At 31.8% G+C, this 19,812-nt stretch overlaps 1 protein-coding gene across 2 annotated transcripts in view; it reads left to right on the top strand.

Annotated features, from left to right (window-relative positions):
• The window catches only part of NCKAP1 (NCK associated protein 1), a 139,838-nt gene that overhangs the window by 53,810 nt on the left and 66,216 nt on the right, over positions 1-19,812 (top strand). For both annotated transcript variants that reach the window (XM_001369048.5, XM_001369070.5), the window contains 8 exons: positions 935-1,072; positions 1,688-1,736; positions 3,799-3,955; positions 6,872-6,928; positions 10,390-10,486; positions 11,351-11,457; positions 17,453-17,585; positions 19,533-19,614. In XM_001369048.5, coding sequence (XP_001369085.1) covers positions 935-1,072; positions 1,688-1,736; positions 3,799-3,955; positions 6,872-6,928; positions 10,390-10,486; positions 11,351-11,457; positions 17,453-17,585; positions 19,533-19,614 — 820 coding nt within the window. The remainder of the gene's footprint in view (positions 1-934; positions 1,073-1,687; positions 1,737-3,798; positions 3,956-6,871; positions 6,929-10,389; positions 10,487-11,350; positions 11,458-17,452; positions 17,586-19,532; positions 19,615-19,812) is intronic.

The raw sequence follows: 19,812 nt of genomic DNA, 5'->3' as shown, positions 1-19,812 counted from the left end.
CATTTGTCCTAAAATAAAAAGTTGTAGTGCTCTGCATACACAGAAATATCCTCAACATTCAAAATGATATTCACTCTCACCTCTTGACTGACTATTCTACCTCACTTAAGTTTAACTGTTTAGTTGTTTTAAGTGCTACCTTGAGATGAGGGCTTCTTCCACCCAGAGTGCTTAATGATACTCCTGGTAAAGTCTTATTTTGCATTTGAAAATAAATTATTAATCTTATTTTTTTGACATTCCATGGTGTCCATGGTTATTTTAGGATAATAACTAATTTTTCCTTTTAAAAAATCCACATAATTTTAAAAACGAATTTTTTAAAGTTTTTCTTTTGGTAGAATTAGTGTAGGGAAAAATGATTTTGTGAAAGCAAACTAAAAAAGCAGTAGGTTATTTTAACAAGGTTGAGAATCACAGTGTTTGCTTACTTCAGACATGGTTCATTTTATATTAGATGATCAAATAAGAAAATTATTATTGATGTTTCCTAAAAGCTATTTATCAGGATACTATGATATTGATAAAATAATACTATAGAAAAGTTTGGACAGTACAAGCTTTGAAGCTCTCTTTGGGTGGGATAGGGCATAGAAAGCCTTAAAGTGCATATATGAGATATCTTTGGACCCTCATTCCTAGAGTGGGAGATTACAACATATAATTGATTAGTATTTCCATACTTTTAAAAAAAATTGTTTTAGAAAGGAACTAATCTTCAGGCCTTTTCCCTAGGGGAATGAGAGCAGAGAGAATGGCATATTAGATTTTGAAAGGCCATAATTGTATGACTGTAAATTTTTGCTTTGTTTTTAGTTTAAGAGGATATGCTAATATTTTGCTATAAAATGTCAAATATAAAGCTATATTTAGTTTCCTTTTATGTTAAACATTATTTTGAAATATCTAACTGTACTTTTCCTTTTTAAAAAAGTCTCTTTCAGATGCGCTAATTTCACTTCAGATGGTATATCCTCGAAGGAATCTCTCAGCTGACCAATGGAGAAATGCACAGTTACTGAGCCTTATTAGTGCACCCAGTACAATGCTTAATCCTGCACAATCTGACACGGTATGATTCTCTTTTCTCCCTTAAATAATATTAATAGAATGATTAGGTAATTAAGTCATTAAGTAATATGTTTGGTTATATACATTTTAGTGTGTAGAAAATTGATGTGTTCTTTAAATTAATTTCTTTTCCAAGTACCATTTGAATATCATGAAACATTAAAAATCATTAAAATTTATCTCATCATGTCATATATATTGCTATAGTTCTTATTTGTAATAAGGATAATAACATTTTTATTTAGTTAAGTTTCTTTAAGGTCAAAATAAAATGAGAAATTTCCCTTGATTGTTATGATTATTTTATATCTAGATGCCTCACACTCCAAATTGTTTCATGAATCTTGGAAATGTCTGCCCTATTTTTTTAAACTTAAAAAACATCTGAGATTTGGCTTATCAGGGTATTGTGTATATGTTATAATGACCTTTCTGTTTACCTAGAAGTAGTATTTATAGATATTTAAATCCTAGAACAAAATTCCTAGTTGTTAGATCAAAACAAGTGGATTTAGAATATTTTAAGTAAACCAATGGCAAGAGAGGAAAAGAGTCAGGAATATGATGATATTTGGGTTGCCTTTTTTACACAAATTTAACTTTCCTGTTTTTAAAGATGCCATGTGAATACCTCTCTTTGGATGCCATGGAAAAATGGATAATCTGTAAGTAATCTCTCAAAATTTTATTTTTTTTCCTTGAGGATTTTTAGTTTACCCTGTATCCCTTATAGAATCATATAAGATTTTAACCTAAAATATACTTGCTTGAAAATGTTTTGCTTTTTCTAAGTTTAACTATCAACTTCTTGAGGCAGCATAGCATAGTCCTTCAGCATATACATATCATGTGAAATACATGTGGAAAGATGATGGTATAGAAGATAGCCAATGGTTTCCGAGCTAAAAATACTAGAGTTTAAGTCCTGCCATGACACATATTGGCCATACCATTCTAGGCTAATAACTTAACCTTGTGGTCAGTCATCCAGCATTTATTAAATGCTTGCTATTTGCTCTACATGGTTCTAAGCACTGGGGTGGGATGCAAAGATAGGCAAAAAACAGTCCTTACTCCAAGCCAAGGCATTAACGATTTAATGGGGGATGCAATATACAAGGAACTATGTACAAAACCACGTATGTACATGAGAAATGGAGGGTAGTCTCAGAGGAAAGACACTAAACTAAGAATAAGGGAGACCTGAGGCACGCTACTTATAGAAGATGAAACTTTAGCTGAGACTTACTGGAAACAGGGAAGCTAGGAGGTAGAGATGAAGAGGGAGAGTTATAGGCATGAAGGATAGTTAGTGAAAATGTCCAGATTTGAGACATGGAGTCTCCTGGGGAAGGAAACAGGAAGGAGGCTATTGTTATTGGATCATAGCTTATGTGGAGGGGAATAAGACTGAGAAAGTAGAAGGGAACCAGTTTATGAAGGGCTTTAGAAGTCAAATAGAATTTTATATTGATTCTGAGGGCAATAGGGAGCAGCTAGAGTTGACTGAATTAGGGACTCATGGAAACATGGTCAAACTTGTGCTTTAAAAGGCATTTTGATAGCAAAGTGAAGAATAGAAATAGAAATAGAAATAGAGTTGAGGCAGAGAAACCAACCATCAAGCTATTGCATTACTTTATGTGTGAAGTGATGAGATCCTGTACCTAGGTGGTTTCAATATCAGGAGTGAAGTGGGCATATACCAGTTATGTTACTAAGGTAAAAGCAATGGGAATTACTAACTCATTGATATATAGTAGGCGAGAGAGTGGGTAATTGAGGATAACTCTTAAGTTACAAGCCTACATGGCTGGGAGAGTGGCGCCCTTGACCAATTTAGGAAGAGGAAAGGATTTGGAAGAAAAGGAATGAAGTTTTGAACATGTTTAGCTTAAGATGTTTATTGAGCATCCAGGTTGAGATGTTAAATAAGCGGTTGAACATACAAGGTCAAAGCAAAGGTTAGGGCTGGATAAGTTTATCTGTGAGAGTCATTTGTATAAAGAGGATATTTGAAACTATTGGAGCTAATGAGATCACCACATGAAATAGTATAGAAAGAGAAGAAAAGAGGACCCAGAACAGTCCTGTGGGATACTAAGGTCTGTGGGTATCATCTGGATGAAGATCAAAGGAGCCTATGAAGGAACTGTTTGGTAGGAGGAAAACCAGGGGGAAACTGTCATGAATACCTAAAGAGAAGAAAGAATCAAGAAGAGGATAATTGACAGTGTGAGATGTTGCAAAAAGGTCAGGGATGAGGATTGACAATGAGTCATTACATTTAGTAATTATGAAATAATTTTTTAAAAAGAGAGATTATTAGTAATTTGGGAAAGGATGGTTTCCCATTGAATGGTGAGGTTGGAAGCCAGTGCCATCTAGCTGGTTGTCAGATGCTATAAGTGAGTATAGAATGTCACAGGATGTCTGATCCACTGGTATAGATGACTTTACATTCAATTCTGAACTAAAAAGCTTTTTCCCATTCACATAAACATGGGAAAATAGTCTCTGACTTTTTAATATTACATAGTAAATACAAAGAATTCTGTTAGTATCCCAATCTTACAACGTTACTATTACAAAGTAATAGAACATATAATTTAAATCTATGGAAATTTTGAAATTCTGTTTGCCTATTTTTCCTAACAGCTGTAAGATAAATAAAGGATGTCATTATCCCATATATTTATACTTGTATTTGCTTTCTTTTTTTTAAAGTTGGCTTTATTTTGTGCCATGGAATCTTGAATACTGATACTACAGCACTGAACCTTTGGAAGCTAGCTCTTCAAAGTAGTTCTTGCCTTTCTCTCTTTCGGGATGAAGTTTTTCACATTCATAAGGCTGCTGAAGACTTATTCGTAAACATAAGAGGGTATGGTCTGATATTTTTTCTTGACTCATAAGGTTTTTGTTGTTTTAGTGTTTGATATGCATATAATCTAAAGTAGATCAGATAGGAAAATTCACCAATTGTGGAGTCATAGACAGATAGTGTAAATTGGAATAAAATCAATCTTAGTCTTATTTCCCTAAATGTAATTTATATAAAACCTAATGAAGACCCCTAATCATTGTTATTTTTAAAGGAGAGAAAGAATTTTTTCTATATTTTGATGATCAGAGTTTACTCTTCTATTTACTATGGTATTTGTGGTTTTAAAATCTTTAGATGTGTTTTCAAGATTTAGGTAAGCAGTTTGAAAAAAAATTAGAAAAGAAATCATTGAAGAAAACATGTTCCATGTTAGGCATTATTTCCAGTCTATAAGTTTATGATCTAAATGTCAGCTGTTTAAAATAATTGATTTCATGTCTTCTAAAATGAATAAATTTTGTTTTCATTTTTATACTTGGGTTTTCTTTCCCCAGGAAACTCTTCTTATATTATCTTATGGAATTGAGGGGAAATCATATTTGCAACGAGGACCTTCCTAAAGAGGACTTAAAATAATACTTCCTTAGTTATATAATTCAAAAATTTCATACAAAATCATTAATTTTACAATTACAAATACCTAAATATTTTATTCTTTTAAAAGTTTGTGATTTTTGAAATCAGTTCCTGAACATTTTTCCATTATTCTTCTAAAAAAAGTCTTTTAAACATTTTGTTATATAATGAGAAATTGTTTTTAAATGCATAAAACAAAATTTAAAAGAATATAAAGGGATAATGCAATATAGTTATCAGAATATTTTTTTAAGAAAATAAGTTTGCAAATTCCTATTTTAGAAAATTGAGAATCTTGAAATTGCCAACCTCAGTGCTTATGTTACTTGCATGGGCATTTGACATTTTGATAAAGGCTTGAAATTAGTTTGTTAATGCATGTGATTAATAGTTTATAATAAATAATGCCATCAACCTCTGACAAATAATACTGTGGCTAATTAAAAACCCCCAATTGTCTTCTATTTTTTAATGGGAATTTCAAACTACTTTTTTATTTAGGAATTTATATTCATTTTTGAAGTTGTACTCTCAAAACCTTTTGTGGTTGAGTTACTTTAAAATGCTAATCATATTGTTAGGTAATTATTGAATAAATATTTTTTGGCAGAGACTTGGATAAATTATAAGTTTTAGATGATGTTATTTAGAAGTTGTACTTGTTTTTCTAAGCCTCTTTAGTTAGTTTGACAAGAGTCATTTTCGTGTTAGTTTATGGTTTCTGTAATGTTAAGCTTCCTTAACTTCTGTGAAGTGATTACACATTCTATTGACATTTACATTTTCTTTGTATTTTAACAATTACTCTTACAGAGATTAGTATAGTTAATATTTTAATGCTCATGCTAGAAGCTTAATTTGATAATCATAATGATGTCAGCTAATAAGGTTTTTCTTATAAGGATGATTTCTAAATCATTTTGTCCTATTCATTTTAAATTTTAAACTCTTATATTTTAAAAAGTCATATTTATGACAGTTTGCTGCTTGTTGATGGTAATTTTGTTGACATATTTAGTTTCTAAAAGTCTCTCATTCCTGCATTAAATCAAAGGGATAACTACAATAATTGCTACACTGGGCAGGAAAAAATAGGCTTTTTAGAATAGAAATCCTCTACAAAATTTTTTGTTGTTGTTCAAATTTGTTTTTAATAAAATTTAATTATAGAAGAAGTTGGCAGGGGACAGCATGAAATAATAGAATGGAAGTATTTTTAAATTAAAAGAGTTGAGTTAAAATCCTTTAATTTGGCAACTGTAAGAAAACAGTGATTCTATAGTGAATTGATAATAAATAAGATTGGGCTATTGCTGAAATGATAATATGTGAGATTTTAGATTAATAGGCATTTATATATGTTAAAAATGGATAGGTGAGGGGCAACTGGGTGGCTCAGTAGATGGAGAGACTGGAGGTCCTAGGTTTAGATCTGGCCTCAGATACTCCCTTGCTGTGTGACCCTGGGGAAGTCACTTAACCTCCAATGCCTGGCCCTTACCGCTCTTCTGCCTTAGAATGAATATTTAGTATTGATTCTAAGATAGAAGGTAAAGGTTTAAAAAAAAATGAATAGGTGATTTAACTTCACATATGCAAAAATAATTCTCCAGTTTATAAACCACTATTTTTAAAAATGCAAGTAGTAATATGATTTGTTTACTCATAGACAGGTAGGTACACCAAGATAGATATGCTTTATATATCAACAAACATTTATTAAGTGCTTATTATGTGGTAGGTATTTCTCTGAGTGCTAGGGAAACAAAGAAAAAGTAAAAACATTCTCTGTGGTAGAGTTTACAATCTAATGGGGAAAAACAACATATTGAAATTAGGACATTCAAAATATACTTAGAGTACATTGAAAGTAATCATCATAACTTAGCTGTTTAGATAACAGCTAAACCTGATTCCATATTGTCAGTGTGACCTAGAACTATTAATTGGCTATTGTGTGTGCTAGAATCCCCTCTAACAGTAAATATTTTAATTACAGAACTGTTAAAACTCAATTCTTGAGTGAATTATTTTAGAATTTCTATTTTAAGCATTTTAAAAAAGCTTGATTTTAGGGGCTAATGTGAAAGGGATTGAAAAGTTGAAATCATGACCCTAGTGAAGGTGAAGATGAAGGAGTAAATAAATTATATTGGTTGAGGATAGAGATATAAGCTAGTTAACACACTTTTGACTCTACTACCAATTAATTAGTAAGTTAATTATCAAAGAAATTTCCACTGGGCTCTGAAACTGAATATTTCTTAGCATCAGATTTTACCAAGTTTAGGTTGTCCTTGATGCTAATACTAACTTTATTAAATTTTTAACATGTAGCTACAACAAACGTATTAATGACATAAGAGAGTGCAAAGAAGCAGCTGTGTCACATGCGTAAGTATCTTTATGTCTTGAATTTTTGCATAGTGTTTTTCATCAAAGGTTATTTAGTGCTTTCTTTAAAGAAAACTTTTTTAAAGGTGTACACTATTACATATGATATGCAGTGCTAGTTGGAGGGAGGAAAATTACTTCATGGTTCATAATAAAAATTACTATGAATTTAGAGCAAATAAAACTTAGAAATTAAATGTTCAAATGTTACCATGTAGGCTTAGTCTCTGATATTCCTTCTCTGAAGACTGATTTTTCAATAGTACCCATGTAGTTATTGATAGACCCTGTTTTCCTCTAAGCTGCTGCCCACTTCTGCATCCCTTCTTTAAGAATTGTTGCATGCAGACATTTCTCTTCTTTGTACTCAGACTTCCTACTTTTAAGTGGGTTTATCTTTTTCTTAGTAGAAAATATGAATGATATTGCACATAATATTCCATAGTAAGTAGATTTTACAGTTGAAATTTTAGTCCATAGATAATGACCAATCTTCTTCATATCATTTCTCTTAAACCTAGTTTTCCCTTTCTCATAAGGACAAATTTAAAGTGTTATTATACATGAAAATTAGTGTACCTAACAACTCCTTTGGACATTTTTCTGGTGTCCAATAAACTAAATTGTTTTTCTTGGTTCTAATTTTCTTATGGCTTTCAATCAGTTAAAGTTCTTTATAAATATAACTGGACTGCTAATATCTTTTCAAGGCAAGTTATATAACAGTTTAATAATATAGGAAGATTTGGGATTCTTTTCATTTTGATTTCATTTTCTTATATTTTTAAATGGATGTAATATAACTGATTCTGTGTTTTGATTTTAACTGTACAATTCACTAAATGTTTCTAAAATGCAAACAGTATTCTTTTGAATTCTTGACCTAAATAGGATCAGCTATTTTTGGAAAATAAAAAAACTCTGGGCTGGTACAAAAATCGGTCTTTATTTGAATACTTTACTCTTAATCTTTTGCAGCAGAAGAGGGGGGATTAACAATGACAGAGTATATCAGTTCATATTTGACAAGTAACACTGATCACACTGATCATAGTTTACTTGTTGGGAAAGGGGAGAAATACACACACATATAATGTACAACCTTGTAAAAAGTATATATTGTCAGATTTTTAGAAGTCTACTTTTCATGAGAATCTTTGAAAAATGTCTTTACTAATTTATAGTATGCACATACACATTCTCTAAGAAATAATAACTGAATATTACTGTATACTTTTTCATACTTTAGATAAAAATTAAAGATATTGAAATAGTTACTTTAATAGTAGCAAAAATACTTAGAATTGTTTCCTTACCTGCTTCTATGCCAATATCTGTATCCCATCTTTGTTTTCATAATTAGTTATGTAAAGAAGCATATATACCTTTTCCCTAGTTCCTCATTTTGTAATAGAACTTTTAATTTCTTGTTTTTCAAAGTTTTTATTTTGGGACATAGGGTTATGTATTATGTATTACTTTAAAAGTTTAAAACATTTTAATATAAATTTTATAATTTGACTCTCAAGAGAAATGAAGTATGATAGATATATTCGTTTTATTGATGAGAAAAACTAAAGTTCTGAGGGATCAGTGACTTGACCATGGTCTTTTAGCTGGTAATCTCAGAGGCAGAATTTGAACCTATGTCTTCTTGACTCCTCTAATATTCTATCCCCTATTCTGCTTTCTCCATATGCTTTTAAATATTTACTGATAACTTAAATCAACAAGTATTAATTGTGCCAAAACTGTTCTATTTAGTAGGGGTAGGTCATACTGATAAGTTGAAGCATAATGGGGAGACAAAAACTGCATAAGAAATTAATTAAGGGTTTGTGTTAAATATATGTAGCTAGGCCCAGGGAATAGAATTTGAGGCTTGGAATGAGGAAGATATGAATTTAAAGCCAGTCTCAGATACTTACTAGCTATGTGGTCTTGGGCAATTCACTTAGCCTTTATTTGCTTTCATCCACTAGAGAAGGAAATGGCAAACCACACCAGAATCTTTGCAAAATAACTCCATGGAGAAGAGTTCAACAGTAGTGGATGACTGAACAACTTAAGAAGCCAGCTAGTTCATTCAGTTCTTATCAAGAAAGGGAAATAAGCATGACCTATTGATGATACAATGCTATTTTTTTGTGATTACTGTCTTTTTTCTAATGACTACTAAAAACTGTTCCTTTCAGTAATAGATTGAAGAATTTTTCCAGCAGTCAGTCAAACTCTCTGGATACTTTTTGAAGACTCCATTCTTTCCTCTTTTTTGAAAATTGGGACTTTGGCTCTTCTTTAGTTTTATGATTCCTGTCCTTTTCTTCATGATCTTTCATAGATAACCATTTTAAGCAATGATATCAATTTCATTCTCCTAGGATTTAAGTCTTTTTGTCCTTGTATTTTAAATTAAGTATTTAGGGATGTCTAAGTGTTCCCTTATATCATTACTTACTATAGGTATCAACTCCATCTTAGCCTTATTGTTATAGCCTTTTCAATCAAAAGGTCATTTTTGACTGAGAAAACCGAATTGAAAATTCACAGGCCTGCCTGCTGTTGTCACTCATTATTGTCCTTTCCACTCTGAAAAGCAATACTGTTCCTTCTGTGAGCATCCTTTTTTCTTTCCTGAACATAGCTTTAAAAGACCCTTTGTTGTCCTCAGCTTTCTTTGAAAGCCATAGCTCATTCTAGACTTTAGTCCCCACAATATATCATTCTTAAAGGACTATTCCATACTTTTGAATTTATCCTCTTAATCTACCCCTGCTTTCACACATCTTTTTTTTTTTTAAATTTTAGATAATTTCCCTTTGTGTACACATTGGTTGCTCTGTATAACACACTTTCCTTCTCAAAATTGTTTTTCTGTGTTGCATCAGAGTGACATTTTCGAGAGTTCCTCCTATTCTACAAAATTCTACTACAGAATTTACGTTCATGGACTTTCCCCTAGATCTTTCAAAATCTGCACTCAAAATCTTTTTTCTCTTCTCACAAATTGTTAGATGTAATGGTAATGTCCCTTTCCACATTTCCATCTTTTTCACCCTCAGTAGCCTCTTTGGGTTGATAAGAAGGAGATTCAGAATAAGTTTTCCTTGTATTGGTTCCCTATACCTTTTCAAGGATAAAAAGACAAAGATATCATTATAGTAAATTTAGCATTATTTCCAGTTAATTGATGTCCTTCATCAATACTAAATCTGCCTCTACAAGTCCTGTGACATTTCTTGGACTACTCATACAGTTCTTTATTTCTAGGTAATCTGTGGTATTCAACAATGATAATTTTGTTTCTATTTTATCATTCACTTATATTCCCCAAATTATTGTGCTAAAAAAACAAACCCACAACACTAGAAGATGATGTAAACAACTAATGTATAACTTGTGAAACAAGTTATGTTTTAGTTAATAAGTAAATTTCCATTTTTTTTCCCCTTTTAATATAGTGGTTCAATGCATAGAGAAAGACGCAAGTTTTTAAGGTCTGCACTGAAAGAATTAGCTACTGTATTGTCTGATCAACCTGGCTTGCTAGGGCCAAAGGTAATGAATTTTACTTTTATTTTCATTTAAAAAAGTAAAATGTTGAAAAATTTAAAATTGACCCATTGAATACTGTACATTTAAAATAAGTTTTAAACATTTACTTTGTATTCAGATTTCCTTTAATTAGGTTACATAAGAATCACTGAATCTGTTTTTTGGAAGGGACTTGAGCAATATATCTGAGAACTGTTTGGTTTGCAATTCTCTGAAGATTTCTAGTAAAGGAGAACCTATGACCTCCTTAGTCAGGAAGCCTATTGGATTTTTGGACAGCTTTATTGGGATATTTTTCCTTACATAGATTCCAAATTGATCTCTCAGCATTTTCTTCTCCTTACTTCTACTACTTATTAACTGTTTCTTATAAGCTATCTCATTCCTTTTTGGTGTTTTAAAGTTGTTTAATATAAAATAATATATTATATAACATAACAATAATACTTATGATTTCTTGTAAGGAAGTAATACATTATAATAAATATGCTTATCCAAGAAAAATTCTCACATTAGCTATATCCAAAAATCTTAATCTCATTTTTTCCCCTTCCCCTCATTACCCTCCCCCCCAAGATGGCAAATAATATCACATAGGTTCTTTTAAAATAATTTAAAAAATTCTTTTAAAGTAGATTTTCCCCAAACAGTAGGAACTGCTCTATCTTTTCCCCATCAAACTTCTCTTATCCTGTAATAGGATTTGTTATTCTGTACTTTTTCTTGAACTGTTTACTTCAGGAGCCACTAACTTATTGTGGGTAAGAAGGTCAGAAGAGGGCGTAAAGGGAAATAGAAAGTGCAGTTGGGTAAATATTTTTTAAAGTTTTGTGTTAAAATAGAACTTTTAAACTTTTTGTTTTTCAGGCCCTTTTTGTATTTATGGCATTATCTTTTGCTCGTGATGAAATCATTTGGCTGCTACGTCATGCAGATAACATGCCAAAAAAGAGTGCAGATGACTTTATAGATAAGTATGTTAGCAACTTTTTTTAACATTTAAAAAAATACTGATGTCTAATTAATGGGATTTCCAAGATTAGTTTTATAGTAAGTTATTTTAAAAGCATATCATCATTAATCAGTAAAATATTTAAGTGCCAGCTACTCTGCTAAGTGGGAGATTCAGTCCCTGCCCTCAACTAGCTTAGAATCTAATGAGTTAACAGGAAGACAACACCCAAAAAGTTGCTGAAAAGTTGGGGTGGGAAGAAATTACATATAATTCATGGAATGCATGATGGTGGGAAATGGCCTTGGATCCTTTTTAAAAATGAAAGACTTGGGAGAAGTTCTTCCTTTGCCTTCTACTTCTCCAGTCAGATGTGCAGATAGTACCAAGGTACTGATGAGGTATTAGGATTAAAGGTGATTCAGTCTCCAAGAGTGAGTCTTCCTACTGATTTCATGGAGGTTTCATGGGTGCATGTGAAGTCCATTCTAATGAGTACAAGCTGGTGGGAAGTTATTGACAATGACCTTCCATTTTGCCACACATTGCCCAAATTTAAAAACATTATATAATTATATTTAGCAAAAATCAAGAACATCATATTTAGTGAAGTTTGTGTGAAAAAGCTCAAATAAGATAGATTTTAATTTAAATATTAGCATTTTGCAGGCCCATATCAGGGAATGTTAGACTTTTGGGTTTCTACTCTGTTGGTTATGGTTATGTTTCTACTCTGTTGACTGTCATCTGTTTGATATAGTAGATAGAGCACTGGACTTGGAGTCAGGAAGACGTGGGTTTAAGTTATACCTCAAACACTTATTAGCTGTGTGATTCAGACAAATCACTTGACTTTTCTCTGTGACAGTTGTCCTTACCTACAAAATGAGGGAGCTAAACTCAGTGGCCTCTAAGTTTTTTTTTCAGCTCAAAATCTTATGAATTGCATATATCTTTTCTGAGCTTTGAATGTAGCTATTAGAAGAAAAGAGAAAGGAGAAATGTAAATATTGTATTGGTGAGGTGATAAAAAGTAATAAGTGAAATAGGTAATAGTCTGCTACCACATAAAAATATGAATTTCCTATTACCAGTCCATTACATTACAGAATAATATTTTAAAGTTTTTATAACTGTTACAAGAATAAAATGATTTTTTTTAAAGTGGATTTTGGCAAGTGGTTGGTCACTGTTGATGTAGGAAAGAGGCAGTGTAGTCTAATGGAAAGAGCCCTGACTTTGGAATCACATAACTTTGTGTTTGAATTCTCCTTTTATGACTTTTTAAAATAACTAACATTTATATAATATTTTAAGTTTTGATTGAAAATCTCTATAAAAATATTAAGTTATTTTATAATCATAACACTATTATTATTACATGCATTTTGCAGTTGACAAAACAGAGGCAGACTTGTTCAAAGTCACACACCTTCTTAGTAAGTGTGTGAAACTTCATTTGAACTTTGGTTTTCCCAGCTAAAAGTATAGTATTCTATTCACTGTATTACTAAACTGCTGTTTGACTGTAGATAAGTGATTTAACTTTTAAGTGGAATGAATGAAATGAGGTAAATGTGTTTTAGTTTCCTTTTCTGTAAAATTAGGAGGTTAGCTAGGTGCTCTCCAGGGAGATACCTGCAAGTCCAGTGACATAGTGGATAGAGTGCTAGACATCAAGACTATAATATTTGAGTGTTAAAGGGATTTTCTTAATCCCTCCCTCTGTCTCCCTAAGTGGCAAGAGAGCAGGGTTTCTAAGTAGATCAGAACTAACAGGAGTCAGTGAGCCAAAGCTGAAGATTCCATTACCAGGGGACCAGAACTGAGAAAAAGGAATCAGTGCTGACAGGGTCTTTTGCCTCTGGCTCTTGAGAGAGCAGGAGGTCTATCTCTGAGGCAAGGGGCTACTGACAGTTGGGCTATAGAAAACTGAAGGAGTAAGTGGGTGGTGGCTAACTGTTACTTAGGGAGTTAGGCAGTTAGTGAATCATTTTAGATAGAGTAGGTTAGAGTAGGCTTGGTATTTGCCAGGCAAGAAGAAACAGTCCTCAGAAGAAAGGAATTTTAGGTATAGTTATATGTTATAAGAATAATAATCTCTCTTTCCTCTTTTCTATTTTCTATCTGTACTTCTTTAAAATTAACCTGTTTTTTATTCAACTGTTCTCCTCACTTTGTTGAACTCCTACTTTTAACCCTTATAAGTACGAACCCAATCTTTAACATTTATTGGCTATGTGATTATGGGCAAGTCATTTAACTTCTTTGTTTATATCAATAAGGGTATACAAAGCTTTTTACCAGATAAAACATCCATTTCTGTTAATTACTAAGAAATAGGTACAAGGTAGAAATCAAGGTAGAAAGGTAGAAGGTACAAACTCACCCCCCCCCCCAAGCCCCCAAAGAAAGAAAGGCAGTGTGGAAAACATTGAATTAATGTATCTTTCCTTAGTATTATAATTAATATCTGTCTAAAACCTAGAGCCAGCACATTACCTGTAATGGGAAAAAACTAGAGAGTTTTCATATAAGATCAGGGGAGTGACATAAAGAATTTTCATTGCTCATAGATAAGCCAGGCCAATATAATTAGAATGACAGTATTGCCTTTATTTACTTTTTCAGTGCCATTAACAGTTATCACACTATTGAATATAGTGTTGGAAGTGCTAGCTAAACCAGATTAAGGGTAATTGACAAGCCTCAACTTCTTTGTGGTTGAGTTAGGAGACTGTCTATGCCAAGATTGTAAAGAATTCCCCAGTGGAGTGAGTGGATGAGAACAGTTTGTTCAAATGGCGGCAAAGACAGCTGAACCAGATTTTATGGAGCGCCTAGAACTTGGTCAGACATTGAAGATGCCAAAGTTATTTACTGTATCCTAGACCATTGCCAGCTATCCTGACTTTTGTCTTGCCACTGTACTTTGATGACTGGAAGAGAAAATGAGGCTGACAACTATATACAATATTGCTTCACTTAAATTGAATTCATGCAAAAGTCAAGACATCACTCTATGGTATCATTGGTCCTCTGGAAAATGAAGGCCAAAAGTAACAAAAAGTTCTAGCTATAGTAACTTGATAAGAAAATAAAATTGAGTGAAAAAGCATAGGCATACAAAAAACAAAGCTAACATTTTGCAGATGATATGATAGTTTATTTAGAGAATGATAGCGACTCAGTGAAGAAACTAATAGAAATAACTTGAACGAAGTTAAAGGACATAAATCCATACAAATCATCAGCATTTCTGTATACTATCTACAAAATTCAGCAGAAAGAGATACAGAAACTCCATTTGATATAATTCAGACAATGTAAAATACTTGGCAATCTATTTGCCAGTACACCCACAGGAACCATATGAAAACAATTACAAAACATTCTTGACAAATAAAAGTCTAAGTAATTGGAGAAGTTTTCGTTGCTCCTGGGTCGGCCACGCCAATATAATTGGACAATATTGTCTATATTAATTTACTTTTTCAGTGCCATAACAATCAGACTACCCAAAGCATTATTTTATAGCACTTGAAAAAATAACAGCAAAATTTGTTTAGAGGAACATCAGATCAAGTTTATCAAGGGAATTTATGAAAGAGGGAGTTAAAAATGGAGGGAACCTAGCAGTACCAGATCTTAGACTATTCTATAAAGCAGGATATATCAAAACTGTTTGGTACTGGCTAGAAAATAGAATTTGATTGGTAGAACAGAATAATAATATACAGAAACAGAGTCAATGAGAGGTTTTTTATTGTTTGGCTTTACGTATTTGCAATAGTTTTCTTGTTTTCAATAGAGAGGGGAGATAAGGAAAGGAAAAAACATGGATCTGAAAATAAAATTTAATGTAAAATAAGAAATTGATAGGGCAGGAAATAGATGGCTTTCTCAAGGAGATTAGCTGAGAATAGGATGTGAGGTAGAAAATGAAAGCCAATGGAAAGACAATGAAATAAGCAGAACTATAAGTACAATTAATATTGTATTATCAGTATTATAAAAATGAAAAACTTTGAAGACTTTTGCAAACTGATGAGAAATGAAATCAGCAGAACAATAATCACCACATTATTAAAATATTTTTGAAAGTTGTAATAGCTATTATCAAATGTCCCTTCATAATTCTAGAAGACCAGTAATGATCCCTTCTGACAGAGATAATAGATTTCAGGTGTAGAATAATAAGATGTATATTTTTGTAGTAGAGGGGAGTTGTTTTGCTTGGCTATGTATAGTTACTAGGAAGAATTTTTTTTTCTCTTTGTTTTAATGAGATGGAGTGGGGAGAAAATAGATTTCCCCCCCATTTTTTAAAATAAGAGTATTAGGGATGTACAGCATATGTGAACCTTTGCATTCACCTTTTTTATTTTAAATCATTACTTTCTAAGACAGAAGAGCAAAAGCTAGGCAAATGGGATTAAATGCCTTGTCCAGGGTCCTATAGCTAGGAAGTGTCTGAGGCCAGATTTGAACCCAGAACCTCCTGACTCCAGGCCTGGGGCTCTATTTACTGTGCAGATGAGGTCACTACACAGGTTTTGTGATTTTTTTTACAGACAGAAAAGACTAAGGAAAGCTATTTCAGGAATAGAGGGCGATATACATAAATTCATGGAGTTAGGAGATAGCATGTTGACATAGGGGAACACAAATATTTCGTTTTGACTATGTGAGCTATAGACATTAGGGAGCTGCTCAAGGTTTTTGATCAAGGGTATGACATTTACAATATTTGTATTAGGAAAATTATTTTCTGAGGTATATAAAGGATGGATTGCCGAGAGGTCTGGAGACAGGTAAGTAAGGGGTGATTAGGACTAGAATTAAACTGGTGCTAGAATAAATGAAAAAAGTAAAAATGAATTCAAGAAATATATTTCACTAGGCCTCAGCTGTTAATCAAAAAAATCCCTTCTCCGGGGAAGATTCAAAAATGACAACTCAGAGGATGTTAATGTTAATGAGAGACAGAAGTTGGGAGGAGGAGCAGGTTTAGGATAGATATTGATGAGTTGTTTTATATGTACTGAATTTGAGTTACTGCCGGACAATATAGGTGAGATATATTAAATAGAGATATAATAGTACTGAAGTTCAAGGGATAGGTGATGTTTACAGTTACAAACTTGAGCCATTTAACTACACTTTCTGGGGAGGCAAAATTAGTAGTGTTGGCACAGACAGTGTTTGGAAGTAACAATATTGATACAAATAATAAGTAGATATGTCCTCTTGTAATATGTGAATGAAATATAAGCACCCAACACTGAAGAAGGTCCAACTATTAAAGAGTTGGAAGTAATGTTAATGTAATATAATGTAAAAGAATTAAAGGTGAAACGGGAGAGACAAGAAGGAGGACAGAGGGAAGGTAAGAAGTGAGGAGGCCTAAGGCTGTGTTATATAGGGGATAATGATAATGGCAATAGAAGGGTATTTTCATGATTTTGAATCTTAGGAATTAAAGATATTTCTAGATGCTAATAATAGAGCTGGAAAAAATTACCAAATTGTAAATTGCTTGTAGACTTGTCTCCAAGGTTAGAATTAGAATATTGATGTGATGGTGCCCTGTAGGATCAAATTTGTGCTACTTACCTAATTAAGAAGACCAAAGATCTGTATAGAATATATAAAAAATTTTTTTAAATGATTTTTTAAAGCCTCATTTCTCATTGTAAACAATTAAAACATAAATCTAAGAGTAAAAGTTGAAGCACACTATCACAAAATGCTTTATATATAGTGAGCAGGACAAAAAAACAAAAGAATTGAGGATTAACAAAATACCAAGAATATTTTGAAATACTTGGTCACTTAGGATTTTTAAAAGATGTCTTATGAATTTTCAAGTTGTGATGTACTTTGCCTGGAATAAAAGTATATTTAAATCCTTAGAAAATATAAGGAAAAAACAGCAAACAACAAAAAACCAAAAAGGGATATTTTGGTTGTTTTTAGGAGGTAATAATTTTTTAACCTTTTTTTATTTGTTAAAGGCACATTGCTGAACTGATATTCTACATGGAAGAGCTCAGGGCACATGTGAGGAAATATGGACCAGTAATGCAGAGATACTATGTGCAGTATCTCTCTGGCTTTGATGCTGTGGTTTTAAATGAACTTGTTCAGGTGAAAAAAAAATTCAAATTTCCCCATTCTGTCACTTCCTGATACAACTAATTTCTAATTATTATTACTAATAATAGCTATACCAATTTATTATATTGCTTTATAATTTTCAAAAAAAACTTTTTAAAAAGCCATCCAAGGGAGGCATTTTTAAGTATTATTATCTGCATTTTATAGTTGAGGAACCTCATGCACTAAAACATGTGACTTGCCTTTGACCCAGTGTATGAGAGATAATATTTGAAACTGAGTCTTTTAATTCCCAAGTCTGATGCTTTATATGCTGTGCCAGATTTGCCCAAGGCGTATTATTAAAGTGGAGTATAAATCTGAAAAGTCCACCTATTAGACTTGGAGTCAGAATACTCAGAAGAGCTAGACTCTAGTCTGAGCTCTAGCGTTATTAACTTCTGACCTTAGGACAAGTCACTGTAATGTTTTGGGCTTTAGATTCCTTATTTGTAAAATGGGGTCATACTAATAGAATATTTCATCTTTAATATTGTGTGATTCTGATATTTCTATCCCATTGAGTTTGAGTTGTCTTCACAAAAAGAGAAACCACTCTACTTTTATTTGCTTTCTGTGATATAAAATATCAACTGTTATCTCCCAAAATTATTTAAAGGGAGCAGAATATGGGAAGAATGATAAAAATTGAGATTATATTAAGAGCTCCATAAAATTTTAAACTGTTATGGTCAAGTACCTTTATTTTGTCATCCAACAGAACTTTTAAATCTGTTCTTCCCATTCATAAACAGGTAATAATAAATTTCAAATATTGAGCTGTTATACATCTTAACTTGTTTTTAGTATATGTGAGATAAAAATCTTTTTTATTGTACTATATTTTTAAAGATTATTCAAATTTCTGTGTGCTTTCCTCACATATCCACTAGATGGAGCTCAGATGTTTCCATTAAAATTGAATGGAGAGCTCTTTATCATTTAGGAGAGAGATAACTTGTGGTGTTTATGTTTTTGTTTTTTTTTATCAAAAGTTACTATTTACTAAATAAGCCAAAGGAGTATATTAGTTACTGACTTCTATGTTGTTTGTGTACAAGATCCTCTGTTATTTAGTCATCAGATTTATACTATGGGCCAATAAACCCATTAATTGTTAATAAATGCCATAGTTAAAATTTTCTTTTAATTAAAAAAAATCCTTACGTTCAGTCTTAGAATCAATACTGTACATTGGTTTTAGGGCAGAAGAGCTAGGCAGTGGGGATTAAGTGACTTTTTCAAAGTCACCCAGCTAGGAAGTGTCTGAGGCCATATTTCAGCCCAGGACCTTTCATTTCCAGGCCTGGCTCTCAATCCTTTGAACCACCTAGCATAGTTAAATTTTACAGCCTTTAACATTGATCTTTAAAGTGTCTTCTATTTTTGTTACTGTTCCTTCATCAAGACATCAGTTTTTACATTGACAAACAGATTTCTTACCTATTGCATGACCCACATTGATCATTTGTTAGATTACTAAGCTGCAAATACATTTTATAGCTTCATAGATAATATTTTATACTTCAATGGGACTGATATTAATATTATTGGGGGAAAGTTTTAGATTTTTTTGTTAATAAATGTAAAATTATATCATTTTCTTTGTTGCATTTGACCTGATAGAACCCTTTTATGATTGAAACAAAATTCTGGGTAGATTTTACTATTTTTTTTTGGGTTAAAACTTTGAAAAAAGAGCTAGTTGACATAGTTTTGAGTAGATGTGTATATGAGTATTTCAACAATTATTTTTCTTTAGCTTATTATTTCAAATTTAGTTTTGGTGTGGTACTTTAGTTTTTTAATTATTTAAATAAAGTAAGTCTGATAAAAAATTTTTAAATTATTCTATGTACCAGTTGCTGGCCATAACATTTTTCATATAGTTGTTTAAAAATTTAAATCAAATACTAAGTTTTTCTTGTTTCATTTCAGAATCTTTCAGTGTGCCCTGAAGATGAATCAATCATTATGTCCTCCTTTGTTAATACTATGACTTCTCTAAGTGTAAAACAAGGTAATTAATCTAATAAGTATGAAATAAAGCAAACTTTAATAACTTGTAATTATTTTCAAGCTCAATTTCTTTATCATTGCATAGTATTTGCAATATTTTTTCTCATTTTTAGTTGTTTATAGTGCTTTGTTTTCCTCTTTTCTATGAGAAATTAAAATGAATAAAATACTTATGTGGTCATATTTAAGAAAATCCTGT

This window comes from Monodelphis domestica, chromosome 4, assembly GCF_027887165.1.
Source record: "Monodelphis domestica isolate mMonDom1 chromosome 4, mMonDom1.pri, whole genome shotgun sequence".
Lineage (NCBI taxonomy): Eukaryota > Metazoa > Chordata > Mammalia > Didelphimorphia > Didelphidae > Monodelphis > Monodelphis domestica.
This window is presented reverse-complemented; position numbering and strand designations above follow the sequence as displayed.